A 14448-nucleotide genomic window follows, 5' to 3' on the forward strand; every position below is an offset into this window, starting at 1 on the left:
TTAGTAATTACTATAACATAGTGCCTAGAGGATAGGTTTTCAATGAATGCTGTTGACAGAGTAATTAATTTGTCCCTCTGTGACCCAATTTTCCTTACTTCATAAGAACCGAGAGCTTTTTCTTCTTCTTAAACAATTCTTTTCCAAAGAATTGCCTAAACTTTGAAAAGGAGAGTAATAAGGGTCATCAAGATGATTACGGCATTGTATTACCCAAAAAATAATGCCACATTTTTCTGCCTTTATGAACAATTTTCAAAGAAGAAATATATATATAATTCAGGGTTTTGTTTTCCTCTTCCCCTTGGAAAGAGTTATTTAGATTAAGGGATGTGAAAAGCTGGCTGAAAGGATTCCTATTGCCCTTACATTTCTATTACTATTAATTAAAGTGCCTCAATGTTAGCTTTAGTCTATATGAATTCAGAAATGCCAAGAAATATTCTATATTGTATAGTCTGCCTGGTAATATCATGTTCAGAAATGCCAAGAAATATTCTATATTGTATCATCTGCCTGGTAATATCATGTTATGCTGACAGTAACTTGAAACTATCAAGTCCTAAGAGTCACGTTTCTCCAATTTCCGTTTCCAATATATATTTCAAGTTAATATTAGGTTTGGAGATAATGCTACAGAGTTGCTAAGCAACACAGTAAGTAACACAAAGCTAGAGGTAAAAGGTCAACAGCAATGTGCCACATAGATTCCTCAAACCCTTTATGCTCAGGTACTGAAAACACTGATAGAGAATATTCTCCCAAGTGATTCCAAAACATAAAATGTCAGCACCTCTCAAGGTAGTATATTTTTTTACTTGCTATGTCAGTCTAAGACCTGTCATAGTCCCAGCCCCTTTTAACGGTAACTATCCCACAGAAACTCCCTGCTGATACAGTAGCCTCAGGCAGCCATGGTTTATGTTCCACAGCTGAATGGCCCCAAAGCAGCACATTCTTTGATGGGCCAAGGGACTTTTTAATGCAGGCAAAAAAACAAAAAACAAAAAAAGACAACTCTAGACAATTAGATTATCTCTCACATTTGAACCAAAAGGAAGGGAAGGTAAACAAATGATGGTATACTTTTTTTTTTTTTTTTTTTTGCGGTACGCGGGCTTCTCACTGTTGTGGCCTCTCCCGTTGCGGAGCACAGGCTCCGGACGCGCAGGTTCAGCGGCCATGGCTCACGGGCCCAGCCGCTCCGCGGCATGTGGGATCCTCCCAGACCGGGGCCCGAACCCGTGTCCCCTGCATCGGCAGGCAGACTCGCAACCACTGTGCCACCAGAGAAGCCCGAATTTTTAAAGTTTGATAAACATCAACAAAGATAGGGTAAGTATTCGCTGGAATCAGATTACATTTAAAACTCCACAATCCAGGGACTTCCCTGGTGGTCCAGTGGTTAAGACTTTGCCTTTCAATGCAGAGGGTGCAGGTTTGACCCCTAGACAGGGAGCTAAGACCACACATGCCTTGTGACCAAAAAAAAAAACATAAAACAGAAGTGATATTGTAACAAATTCAGTGAAGACTTTAAAAGTGGTCCACGTTAAAAAACAAAAAAGCTCCACAATCCAGAGATTAAAAAGAAAAAAAAAACCTTTACAATTCCTTCAATATGTCAGAGTCAAGTAACATTATACTTTCAAGATGAAGCTGAATAAGTATTAATTTTTAAAAGTCCAATTGGCAAATAAAAGGGAAATTTTTATGAATTTGATTACTAGATCTTTCACAGGGCCCAAAAAACTAAATGATTTTTTTTTTTTTTTTGCCGTACGCGGGCCTCTCACTGCCGTGGCCTCTCCCGTTGTGGAGCACAGGCTCCAGACGCGCAGGCTCAGCGGCCATCGCTCACGGACCCAGCCGCTCCGTGGCATGCGGGATCCTCCGAGACCGGGGCACGAACCCGTGTCCCCTGCATCGGCAGGCGGACTCTCAACCACTGCACCACCAGGGAAGCCCCTAAATGATATGTGTTACCAGATAAAAATGCGTTACAAATGACAAAGTCTGGAATTTGTAATCAAGACAAGGAGGAAAGAGAGCTGCATGACAAGGAAGAAGAAATTAAATATTCACAGAAGTGATTCTTGCCTATGAAAAAAGCAGCAAGTAAATGAATGGTGCTGGCAGCCATTCTATCCTTCTCAAAGGAAATGCTGATTCTTAAAAAATAAATAAATTAATTAAAATTGCAGCAGAAAATCTCCAAGTGTGGAGAAATTTACTATCTGGAATGATAATTTTTTTTTTTTTTTTTTTGGTACGTGGGCTCTCACTGCTGCGGCCTCTCCCGTTGTGGAGCGCAGGCTCCGGACGCGCAGGCTCAGCGGCCATGGCCCACGGGCCCAGCAACTCCGCGGCATGTGGGATCCTCCCAGACCGGGGCACGAACCCGTGTCCCCTGCATCGGCAGGCGGACTCCCAACCACTGCGCCACCAGGGAAGCCCTGGAATGATAATATTTTAAAACCATGACTATTAGGTTTCATTGGTTAATCACTAATTTGTCTTTGGTATGAAATAATTACTCCATGGTCGAATAAAGTATTTCTTGGCTTATCAAGTATATGTTGGTCATGCTGGAGAGGGTGTGGAGAAAAGGGAACCCTCTTGCACCACTGGTGGGAATGTAAATTGATACAGCCACTACAGAGAACAGTATGGAGGTTCCTTTAAAAACTAAAAATAGAACTACCATACAACCCAGCAATCCCACTACTGGGCATACACACTGAGAAAACCATAATTCAAAAAGAGTCATGTACCACAACGTTTATTGCAGCTCTATTTACAATAGCAAGGACATGGAAGCAAACTAAGTGTCTATCAACAGATGAATGGATAAAGAAGATGTGGCACATATATATACAATGGAATATTACTCAGCCATAAAAAAGAAATGAAACTGAGTTATCTGTAGTGAGGTGGATGGACCTAGAGTCTGTCATATAGAGTGAAGTAAGTCAGAAACAGAAAAGCAAATACCATATGCTAACACATATATATGGAATCTAAAAAAAAATGGTTCTGAAGAACCTAGGGGCAGGACAGGAATAAAGATGCAGACGTAGAGAATGGACTTGAGGACACGGGGAGGGGGAAGGGTAAGCTGGGACAAAGTGAGAGAGTGGCATGGACATATATACACTACCAAATGTAAAATAAGTAGCTAGTGGGAAGCAGCTGCATAGCACAGGGAGATCAGCTCAGTGCTTTGTGACCACCTAGAGGGGTGGGATAGGGAGGGTGGGAGGGAGATGAAAGAGGGAGGAGATATGGGGATATATGTATATGTATAGCTGATTCACTGTGTTATACAGCAGAAACTAACACACCATTGTAAAGCAATTATACTCCAATAAAGGTGTTTTAAAAAAAGGCATATACTTGAAGCTTTAGACTTTTAATATTTTAATATTCTTTACATCTTATTTTTACCACATGAATCCTAATGACAGATCTTAACCCAGATATTTAATTAGGTATCCAAATGTTGTAATAACATTTCCTGCAACATGTCTTCTCATATACAGGTAGGCATGTCTCATTAAAATCTGAGACTGAACATTATGTATGCATTTTTACAGAAGGATATAGTAGAAAATTAAAGTGATGATAGGAAATCAGGTTTATAAAATCTAAAAGCCAAACCTTAATGGCTCTTGCCTGCTAAATAAAATGGCACTGTTATATTGCAGCACCAATAAAAAAAGACTGCTACCATCATTCAGCATCAAACAGAAGAAGATACTTTCATTTTATTTATTTATTTATTTATTTTACAAATTTAATCAGTTATACACATACATATGTTCCCATATCCCCTCCCTTTTGCGTCTCCCTCCCACCCTCCCTATCCCACCCCTCCAGGCGGTCACAAAGAACCGAGCTGATCTCCCTGTGCTATGCGGCTGCTTCCCACTAGCTATCTACCTTATGTTTGGTAGTGTATATATGTCCATGCCGCTCTTTCACTTTGTCACAGCTTACCCTTCCCCCTCCCCATATCCTCAAGTCCATGCTCTAGTAGGTCTGTGTCTTTATTCCTGTCTTACCCCTATGTTCTTCATGACATTTTTTTCTTAAATTCCATATATATGTGTCAGCATACAGTATTTGTCTTTCTCTTTCTGACTTACTTCACTCTGTATGACAGACTCTAGGTCCATCCACCTCATTACAAATAGCTCAGTTTCATTTCTTTTTATGGCTGAGTAATATTCCATTGTATATATGTGCCACATCTTCTTTATCCATTCATCCGATGATGGACATTTAGGTTGTTTCCATCTCCGGGCTATTGTAAATAGGGCTGCTATGAACATTTTGGTACATGTCTCTTTTTGAAATATGGTTTTCTCAGGGTATATGCCCAGTAGTGGGATTGCTGGGTCATATGGTAGTTCTATTTGTAGTTTTTTAAGGAACCTCCATACCGTTCTCCATAGTGGCTGTACCAATTCACATTCCCACCAGCAGTGCAAGAGTGTTCCCTTTTTTCCACACCCTCTCCAGCATTTATTGTTTCTAGATTTTTTGATGATGGCCATTCTGACTGGTGTGAGATGATATCTCATTGTAGTTTTGATTTGCATTTCTCTAATGAGTAAAGATGTTGAGCATCCTTTCATGTGTTTGTTGGCTGTCTGTATATCTTCTGTGGAGAAATGTCTATTTAGGTCTTCTGCCCATTTTTGGATTGGGTTGTTTGTTTTTTTGCTATTGAGCTGCATGAGCTGCTTATAAATTTTGGAGATTAATCCTTTGTCAGTTGCTTCATTTGCAAATATTTTCTCCCATTCTGAGGGTTGTCTTTTCGTCTTGTTTATGGTTTCCTTTGCTGTGCAAAAGCTTTGAAGTTTCATTAGGTCCCATGTGTTTATTTTTGTCTTTATTTCCATTTCTCTAGGAGGTGGGTCAAAAAGGATCTTGCTGTGATTTATGTCATAGAGTGTTCTGCCTATGTTTTCCTCTAGGAGTTTGATAGTGTCTGGCCTTACATTTAGGTCTTTAATCCATTTTGAGCTAATTTTTGTGTATGGTGTTAGGGAGTGATCTAATCTCATACTTTTACATGTCCCTGTCCAGTTTTCCCAGCACCACTTATTGAAGAGACTGTCCTTTCTCCACTGTACATTCCTGCCTCCTTTATCAAAGATAAGGTGACCATATGTCCGTGGGTTTATCTCTGGGCTTTCTATCCTGTTCCATTGATCTATATTTCTGTTTTTGTGCCAGTACCATACTGTCTTGATTACTGTAGCTTTGTAGTATAGTCTGAAGTCAGGGAGCCTGATTCCTCCAGCTCCGTTTTTCGTTCTCAAGATTGCTTTGGCTATTCGGGGTCTTTTGTGTTTCCATACAAATTGTGAAATTTTTTGTTCTAGTTCTGTGAAAAATGCCATTGGTAGTTTGATAGGTATTGCATTGAATCTGTAGATTGCTTTGGGTAGTAGAGTCATTTTCACAATGTTGATTCTTCCAATCCAAGAACATGGTACATCTCTCCATCTATTTGTATCATCTTTAATTTCTTTCATCAGTGTCTTATAATTTTCTGCATACAGGTCTTTTGTCTCCTTAGGTAGGTTTATTCCTAGATATTTTATTATTTTTGTTGCAATGGTAAATGGGAGTGTTTCCTTGATTTCACTTTCAGATTTTTCATCATTAGTATATAGGAATGCCAGAGATTTCTGTGCATTAATTTTGTATCCTGCAACTTTACCAAATTCATTGATTAGCTCTAGTAGTTTTCTGGTAGCATCTTTAGGATTCTCTATGTATAGTATCATGTCATCTGCAAACAGTGACAGCTTTACTTCTTCTTTTCCCATTTGGATTCCTTTTATTTCCTTTTCTTCTCTGATTGCTGTGGCTAAAACTTCCAAAACTATGTTGAATAAGAGTGGTGAGAGTGGGCAACCTTGTCTTGTTCCTGATCTTAGTGGAAATGGTTTCAGTTTTTCACCATTGAGGACGATGCTGGCTGTGGGTTTGTCATATATGGCCTTTATTATGTTGAGGAAAGTTCCCTCTATGCCTACTTTCTGCAGGGTTTTTATCATAAATGGGTGTTGAATTTTGTCAAAAGCTTTCTCTGCATCTATTGAGATGATCATATGGTTTTTCTCCTTCAGTTTGTTAATATGGTGTATCACATTGATTGATTTGCGTATATTGAAGAATCCTTGCATTCCTGGAATAAACCCCACTTGATCATGGTGTATGATCCTTTTAATGTGCTGTTGGATTCTGTTTGCTAGTATTTTGTTGAGGATTTTTGCATCTATGTTCATCAGTGATATTGGCCTGTAGTTTTCTTTCTTTGTGACATCCTTGTCTGGTTTTGGTATCAAGGTGATGGTGGCCTCGTAGAATGAGTTTGGGAGTGTTCCTCCCTCTGCTATATTTTGGAAGAGTTTGAGAAGGATAGGTGTTAGCTCTTCTCTAAATGCTTGATAGAATTCGCCTGTGAAGCCATCTGGTCCTGGGCTTTTGTTTGTTGGAAGATTTTTAATCACAGTTTCAATTTCAGTGCTTGTGATTGGTCTGTTCATATTTTCTATTTCTTCCTGATTCAGTCTTGGCAGGTTGTGCATTTCTAAGAATTTGTCCATTTCTTCCAGGTTGTCCATTTTATTGGCATAGAGTTGCTTATAGTAATCTCTCATGATCTTTTGTATTTCTGCAGTGTCAGTTGTTACTTCTCCTTTTTCATTTCTAATTCTATTGATTTTAGTCTTCTCCCTTTTTTTCTTGATGAGTCTGGCTAATGGTTTATCAATTTTGTTTATCTTCTCAAAGAACCAGCTTTTAGTTTTATTGATCTTTGCTATAGTTTCCTTCATTTCTTTTTCATTTATTTCTGATCTGATTTTTATGATTTCTTTCCTTCTGCTAACTTTGGGATGTTTTTGTTCTTCTTTCTCTAATTGCTTTAGGTGCAAGGTTAGGTTGTTTATTTGAGATATTTCCTGTTTCTTAAGGTGGGATTGTATTGCCATAAACTTCCCTCTTAGAACTGCTTTTGCTGCATCCCATAGGTTTTGGGTCGTCGTGTCTCCATTGTCATTTGTTTCTAGGTATTTTTTAATTTCCTCTTTGATTTCTTCAGTGATCACTTCGTTATTAAGTAGTGTATTGTTTAGCCTCCATGTGTTTGTATGTTTTACAGCTCTTTTCCTGTAATTGATATCTAGTCTCATAGCATTGTGGTCAGAAAAGATACTTGATACAATTTCAATTTTCTTAAATTTACCAAGGCTTGATTTGTGACCCAAGATATGATCTATCCTGGAGAATGTTCCATGAGCACTCGAGAAAAATGTGTATTCTGTTGTTTTTGGATGGAATGTCCTATAAATATCAATTAAGTCCATCTTGTTTAATGTATCATTTAAAGCTTGTGTTTCCTTATTTATTTTCATTTTGGATGACCTGTCCATTGGTGAAAGTGGGGTGTTAAAGTCCCCTACTATGATTGTGTTACTGTCGATTTCTCCTTTTATGGCTGTTAATATTTCCCTTATGTATTGAGGTGCTCCTATGTTTGGTGCATAAATATTTACAATTGTTATATCTTCTTCTTGGATTGATCCCTTGATCATTATGTAGTGTCCTTCTTTGTCTCTTCTAGTAGTCTTTATTTTAAAGTCTATTTTGTCTGATATGAGAATTGCTACTCCAGCTTTCTTTTGGTTTCCATTTGCATGGAATATCTTTTTCCATCCCCTTACTTTCAGTCTGTATGTGTCTCTAGGTCTGAAGTGGGTCTCTTGTAGACAGCATATATATGGGTCTTGTTTTTGTATCCATTCAGCCAGTCTGTGTCTTTTGGTGGGAGCATTTAGTCCATTTACATTTAAGGTAATTATCGATATGTATGTTCCTATTCCCATTTTCTTAATTGTTTTGGGTTCGTTATTGTAGGTCTTTTCCTTCTGTTGTGTTTCTTGCCTAGAGAAGTTCCTTCAGCATTTTTTGTAAAGCTGGTTTGGTGGTGCTGAAGTCTCTCAGCTTTTGCTTGTCTGTAAACGTTTTAATTTCTCCATCAAATCTGAATGAGATCCTTGCTGGGTAGAGTAATCTTGGTTGCAGGTTTTTCTCCTTCATCACTTTAATTATGTCCTTCCACTCCCTTCTGGCTTGTAGAGTTTCTGCTGAGAGATCAGCTGTTATCCTGATGGGGATTCCCTTGTGTGTTATTTGTTGTTTTTGCCTTGCTGCTTTAATTTTTGACAGTTTGATTAATATGTGTCTTGGCGTATTTCTCCTTGGATTTATTCTGTATGGGACTCTCTGTGCCTCCTGGACTTGATTAACTATTTTCTTTCCCATATTAGGGAAGTTTTCAACTGTAATCTCTTCAAATATTTTCTCAGTCCCTTTCTTTTTCTCTTCGTCTTCTGGAACCCCTATAATTCGAATGTTGGTGCGTTTAATGTTGTCCCAGAGGTCTCTGAGACTGTCCTCTGTTCTTTTCATTCTTTTTTCTTTATTTTGCTCTGCATCAGTTATTTCCACTGTTTTATCTTCCACCTCACTTATCCGTTCTTCTGCCTCAGTTATTCTGCTATTGATCCCATCTAGAGTATTTTTTCATGGCATTTATTGTGTTTTTAATCGATGCTTGATTCATCTTTAGTTCTTCTAGGTCCTTGTTAACTGTTTCTTGCATTTTGTCTATTCTATTTCCAAGATTTTGGATCTTGGAAATAGAATCTTGGATCATCTTTACCATCATTATTCTGAATTCTTTTTCAGGTAGACTGCCTATTACCTCTTCATTTGTTAGGTCTGGTGGGTTTTTATCTTGCTCCTTCTTCTGCTGTGTGTTTTTCTGTCTTCTCATTTTGCTTATGTTACTGTGTTTGGGGTCTCCTTTTTGCAGGCTGCAGGTTCGTAGTTCCCGTTGCTTTTGGTGTCTGTCCCCAGTGGCTAAGGTTGGTTTAGTGGGTTGTGTAGGCTTCCTGGTGGAGGGGACTAGTGCCTGTATTCTGGTGGATGAGGCTGGATCTTGTCTTTCTGGTGGGCAGGTCCACGTCTGGTGGTGTTTTGGGGTGTCTGCGGACTTTTTATGATTTTAGGCCACCTCTCTGCTAATGGGTGGCGTTGTGTTCCTGTCTTGCTAGTTGCTTGGCATAGAGTGTCCAGCACTGTAGCTTGCTGGTCGTTGAGTGAAGCTGGGTGCTGGTGTTGAGATGGAGATCTCTGGAAGATTTTCGCCGTTTGATATTATGTGGAACTGGGAGGTCTCTTGTGGACCAGTGTCCTGAAGTTGGCTCTCCCACCTCAGAGGCACAGCACTGACTCCTGGCTCCTCAATTTGGGATGATGTGTTGTCTATTCATGTATTCCACAGATGCAGGGTACATCAAGTTGATTGTGGAGCTTAAATCCGCTGCTTCTTAGGCTGCTGGGAGAGGTTTCCCTTTCTCTTCTTTGTTCTCACAGATCCTGGGTCTCAGCTTTGGATTTGGCCCCGCCTCTGCGTGTAGGTCGCCGGAGGGCGTCTGTTCTTCGCTCAGACAGGACAGGGTTAAAGGAGCAGCCTCTTCGGGGACTCTGGCTCACTCAGGCCGGGCGGGAGGGAGGGGCACGGAGTGCGGGGCGAGCCTGAAGCGGCAGAGGCCGGCGTGACGTTGCACCAGCCCGAGGCGCGCCGTGCGTTCTCCCAGGGAAGCCGCCCGTGGATCCCGGGACTCCGGCAGTGGCGGGCTGCACAGGCTCCCGGAAGGGCGGTGTGGACAGTGACCTGCGCTCGCACACATGCTTCTTGGCGGCGGCCGCAGCAGCCCCAGCGTCCCACGCCCGTCACTGGGCTCTGCGCTTTCAGCCGCGACTCGCGCCCGTCTGTGGAACCTCTTTAAGCAGCGCTCTTAATCCCCTCTCCTCGAGCACCAGGAAACCAAGAGGGAAGAAAAAGTCTCCTGCCTCTTCGGCAGCTCCAGAGTTTTCCCGGACTCCCTGCCGGCTAGCTGTGGCTCACTAGCCCCCTTCCGGCTGAGTTCTCGCCACCAGCCCCAGTCCTCTCCCTGCGCTCTGACCGAAGCCCGAGCCTCAGCTTCCAGCGCCGCCGGGGCGAGCAGACAAGCCTCTCGGGCTGGTGAGTGCCGCTCGGCACCGATCCTCTGTGCGGGAATCTCTCCGCTTTGCCCTACCCAAGTATGTGGGGAGTTTCTTGCCTTTTGGGAGGTCTGGGGTCTTCTGCCAGCGTTCAGTAGGTGTTCTGTAGGAGTTGTTCCACGTGTAGCTGTATTTCTGGTGTATCTGTGGGATACTTTCATTTTGTCAGGAATCAGAGTTGAGACAAATATTCTACTTTCTGCACAATCACTTTTCTGTATACTTGAAGCTAACACAACATTGTAAATTAACTATACTTCAATTTAAAAAAAACAATAATTGTTTGAAAATTCAGTGGTAAATACTATGATTTCTCTACTGCAAAGACAAATGAGGAGTTAAGGAAAAGCCAGGTAGATCAAATAAGTAGTCGTTAAGAGTTCACCAAATGCCCAGCATTTTGCAAAATGACTGGGGGGAGGAAAAAAGAAATGTAGGTCCTGATCCTTGTTTCAAAACTTTAGAATTTTCTTGCAAAATTCTATCTTAATAAATAGAGAAGGCGTGTTTTTGTTAACACAGTTTACATTTAATAGGCCCTAAAAATTGTTTATTAAATGAATGAAATGATAATGCATATGAGCAAAGACCATTGTCACACATTGGAAAATGTTTGCAATGATGGTGATACATGAACAAGGTTTAAAATGTTTTTAGTAAATACTTCTAAATAATTTTTTCCCTACACAAAATGAAAACAAAGTTTGGCAGAAGTTTTGTTTTGCTACTTAAAATGAAAGCATAAAAAGCATCATTAATTAACCTCAATGACATATCCAATGAGAACATGTCATGTTTGATACAATATTGTCAGTGATACTTTGTTTTTTCTAGATGTGACAAAGTTTACTATTCAGAAGAAGAGAATTTCAAAAATAGTTAAAATTAGTTTTTTAAAGAAGAAAATGCTTTACATCCTTGCTATTCAAAGAGTGGACTATGGACATGAAACATCAGGGTAGTTTATTAAAAATTGCGGAATCCAAGATACTGCTCCAAACACATAAAATCAGGATCTATATTGTAACAAGATTTCCAGGTGATGTGCATACATACTAAAGTTTAAGAAGCACTGTTCTACATACTTCATGTTAAAGGCATGTATATGCGTTTATAACAAAGATTACTAATTAAGTGTAAGCTTGTGATTTCTACCCTCTAAAAAAATGGTTAAAAAATGGAGCAAGTAACTTTTCAGCGCTTATAGTACAACCATAATTGTGCTAGCCCTTATGAGGAACCCAAAAGCAGTATAGCGCAGAGCTCTGATATAAAATGATACAGAATCTAATTGAGCACACATAAAATAATCAGAATATAATGGGCTGCTTGCTTTTGACATGATGACTATTAAATACAATAGGATGTGTAAGAACAGAACAGATAAAAGTGAACTAGAAAAGTTATTCTGAGGGAGTAGAGGCAGTCAGGTACAGGAAAATACCCTGAGAAAAGACCTAAAGGAGGGGTGGAGCTAACTGAGACCCTTGAAAGATTATCAAAGGGTCTCAAGGGAAATTTGATTTTATGGAAGCTGGTAATTGGGAGTCAACCGTAGTTCTTAGAAAGCAATGACATGATAGCAATGTGAGTCTTAGAAAGATTAACAGAATGAAAAAATAGGGATGAACTTGAGTCAGAAGAGCCTAGAAGTTGAAGGTCAGAGCTGTCCATGTCGATTTGGAACTCAGCTTGTAGATGAGGTTAAGATTGTAGAGAGGGATGATCATACCAAGCATTAGGAGAAAAGGGCAGAGAGCCAAGAACAGACATCCATTCAGTGAACAACTATGCTCCCAGCACAAGGCTCTACACTGGTAAAACAATGGTGACTAAGGTTTGGTCTTTGCCCTGAAGGAGCCAACTCAGTCATCTATGGTCTGGGACTTATGCTAAAAGAAAAGGCAACAAAGAGACAATGGAGAAACCAGAAGAGACACTGAAGGGCTCCAACAGCATAATATCTAGAAAGTCAAAGGAAGAGGGATCTTAAGGAATGTCAGAGACACCTAAATATCAAGGGAAGTAAGGATTTGGTATAAAATCAGTCTGATGCATTTTGAGAAAAAAAGTATCTGTTTATGTATTCAAATCTCTAAATTGTTATTTACTTTTCCAAGCTTCTCAATTTACAACCTAAACTTCAGGGGACAAGAAAATTCTCATGTAAAATTGTTTGCTAAATAAGCCTTGTTCTAAGAGGACAAATACTCATAGAATGTATATGTATCACTGTGCTTTTCCTATGCTCCAAATAGTATCAAAACCACACACACACACACACACAAAACCTCTATAGGCAACTTGTCATCTTCTATAATTATCTAACTGCCAAATCCATTCCCAGGGATCTATTCTTTAAGAAACTTAAAATTGTTCATAAAGAAGGCTAAAAATAGCACTGAAAGGGAAACCCAGTGATTTCCATTGAGGCTATAGATTTTACTGTTTGTTTTCTATTTAATGTAACTAATACAAAATGGGAATATGTCTACTTTCTTGACATATGCTTAAATAACAGGGTCATACATGAACCTCTAAAAACATAAAAGCCTTACCCAGAAAAAAACACAAATTCAAGATAATCACAGGTTACCTTGCTGGAGAAAAAGATGTTATTTTGCTTATTCTTGTGCAACTTCTTCCTAAAGCTTACATTATTCATTTAGAAATTTAATTCTGGGATCAATGATATCTAAATAAAATTTAGGGATACAGAAAATCCGAATGCATTAAAGATATGAGAAATTTTAAGGATTTTATCAGATATACAGAGCCCAGGGTTTGCCAAAGCATATCATCAAAATAGCATGTCTAGAATTGAGAACAATGTCATTTTGATTGCTACAACTATAAACAATACGTGGTCCAATACATGATTTAATGTCTTCTATTTGTATTCACCAAACTAAACCAATAAAAATAAAAATAAAAATGGCTGACATTTATTGAGCAGTTACTAAATAGCAAGCACTCTCTGAGAGTTTTACATATATTTATTTCATTCAATCCTAAGAACTACCCCAGGAGATAAATACAATTATTATCCTCATTTTACAAATGAGAAAAGAGAGGCACAGAAAGTTTACGAATTAGCCCATTACTTATACATAATAAAACTTTACAGTGAGTCAAGGAAATTAATTTTAAATTGCTATAACTTTTATAGGTTTTAGTAATGATACATGGATTTGATATGCCATGGTCCACCATACTTGTTTTTCACATTGTATTTACATAATTTTAAGTAAAAGGAAGTAATTGTGACATACCTTTATCAAAAATACCTGGCAATCACTGATATAATCATATTCCAGTCCATCAAAAGTATGATAATGACGGTCCCCATATATTGTGCACACTGCTGGGCATGGATAATATGTGCAGTTGAACATTCCTCGTCGACAAACACTATTAGAAAATAATACAAACACTGTTACCTTTCTAAGAAACCTGGCTCTAATTAGTATTTTTCAAGCAGCATAAATATTGGAAGGTTTGTATTCAAAAGCATCCACTGAGCCAATAGCCCTTATAAATATGGCCAATTCATTCCGATAACATTTTATTACAATGATAGATAAGGCATATATTTACCACTTTGTCTAAATAAATTATCAGACATCACAGCCAAGCCTGGAAATTGTGCCTGGGTCACACAGAAAACAGGTGATGGAATGAAAAATTAAACATACACCTGCTGGTGGCTAAAAGACCACAATGCCATCTCATCTACTGGAGTCCATTTAAATACCTTAGACAGGACTTGTTCATGAACTTAGAATTTTTATCCACATTTCAAGGAAACTGTATTTCAATTTTATTTTATGGCTTATTTCCAAACAGAAAACTTTCCATCAAATGTGACCTTCTCTTTGGAACACTTATCACTTTCTTATAAACTTGAGATATGTTTTTCCTATTAAATTTTCAAATTGTCATAGTTCATTTTTTTCTCCTGGGTTGAACAAATAGGAGTAAAAATAATGATCTCCCTGAAGGTAGTAGCTCCCAATCAACTCCTGAAAGCCTTTAAAATCTTATTTACTCAGACTTCGTCTGCTTTTTGCTGAAATCAGTCACATTAAGTAAATACAAGATGACTGAAACTAATACAATTTCTTAGGAAAATTGTGAAATAAACAGATCTCATTACCAGGTATAACATGGTGTAGCAATCACTTCTCCTGAGAGGTACTCCCAATCTTTCCAGATACACGGACAGCTTTCAGGAACATAACACTTTCCTTTGTGCTCTGCCATTCTTTCAAGTGAAGAAGTAAATGCTATTTAATATAAACTACTAATTTC

At 38.9% G+C, this 14448-nt stretch overlaps 1 protein-coding gene across 1 annotated transcript in view; it reads right to left on the minus strand.

The window, feature by feature from the left end:
• The window catches only part of OTOGL (otogelin like), a 153278-nt gene that overhangs the window by 76408 nt on the left and 62422 nt on the right, over positions 1 to 14448 (minus strand). Inside the window, exons 24-25 of the mRNA XM_060114241.1 lie at positions 14294 to 14401; positions 13410 to 13548 (exon numbers count right to left, since the gene is read on the minus strand). Coding sequence (XP_059970224.1) covers positions 13410 to 13548; positions 14294 to 14401 — 247 coding nt within the window. The remainder of the gene's footprint in view (positions 1 to 13409; positions 13549 to 14293; positions 14402 to 14448) is intronic.

This window comes from Mesoplodon densirostris, chromosome 11, assembly GCF_025265405.1.
Source record: "Mesoplodon densirostris isolate mMesDen1 chromosome 11, mMesDen1 primary haplotype, whole genome shotgun sequence".
NCBI lineage: Eukaryota > Metazoa > Chordata > Mammalia > Artiodactyla > Ziphiidae > Mesoplodon > Mesoplodon densirostris.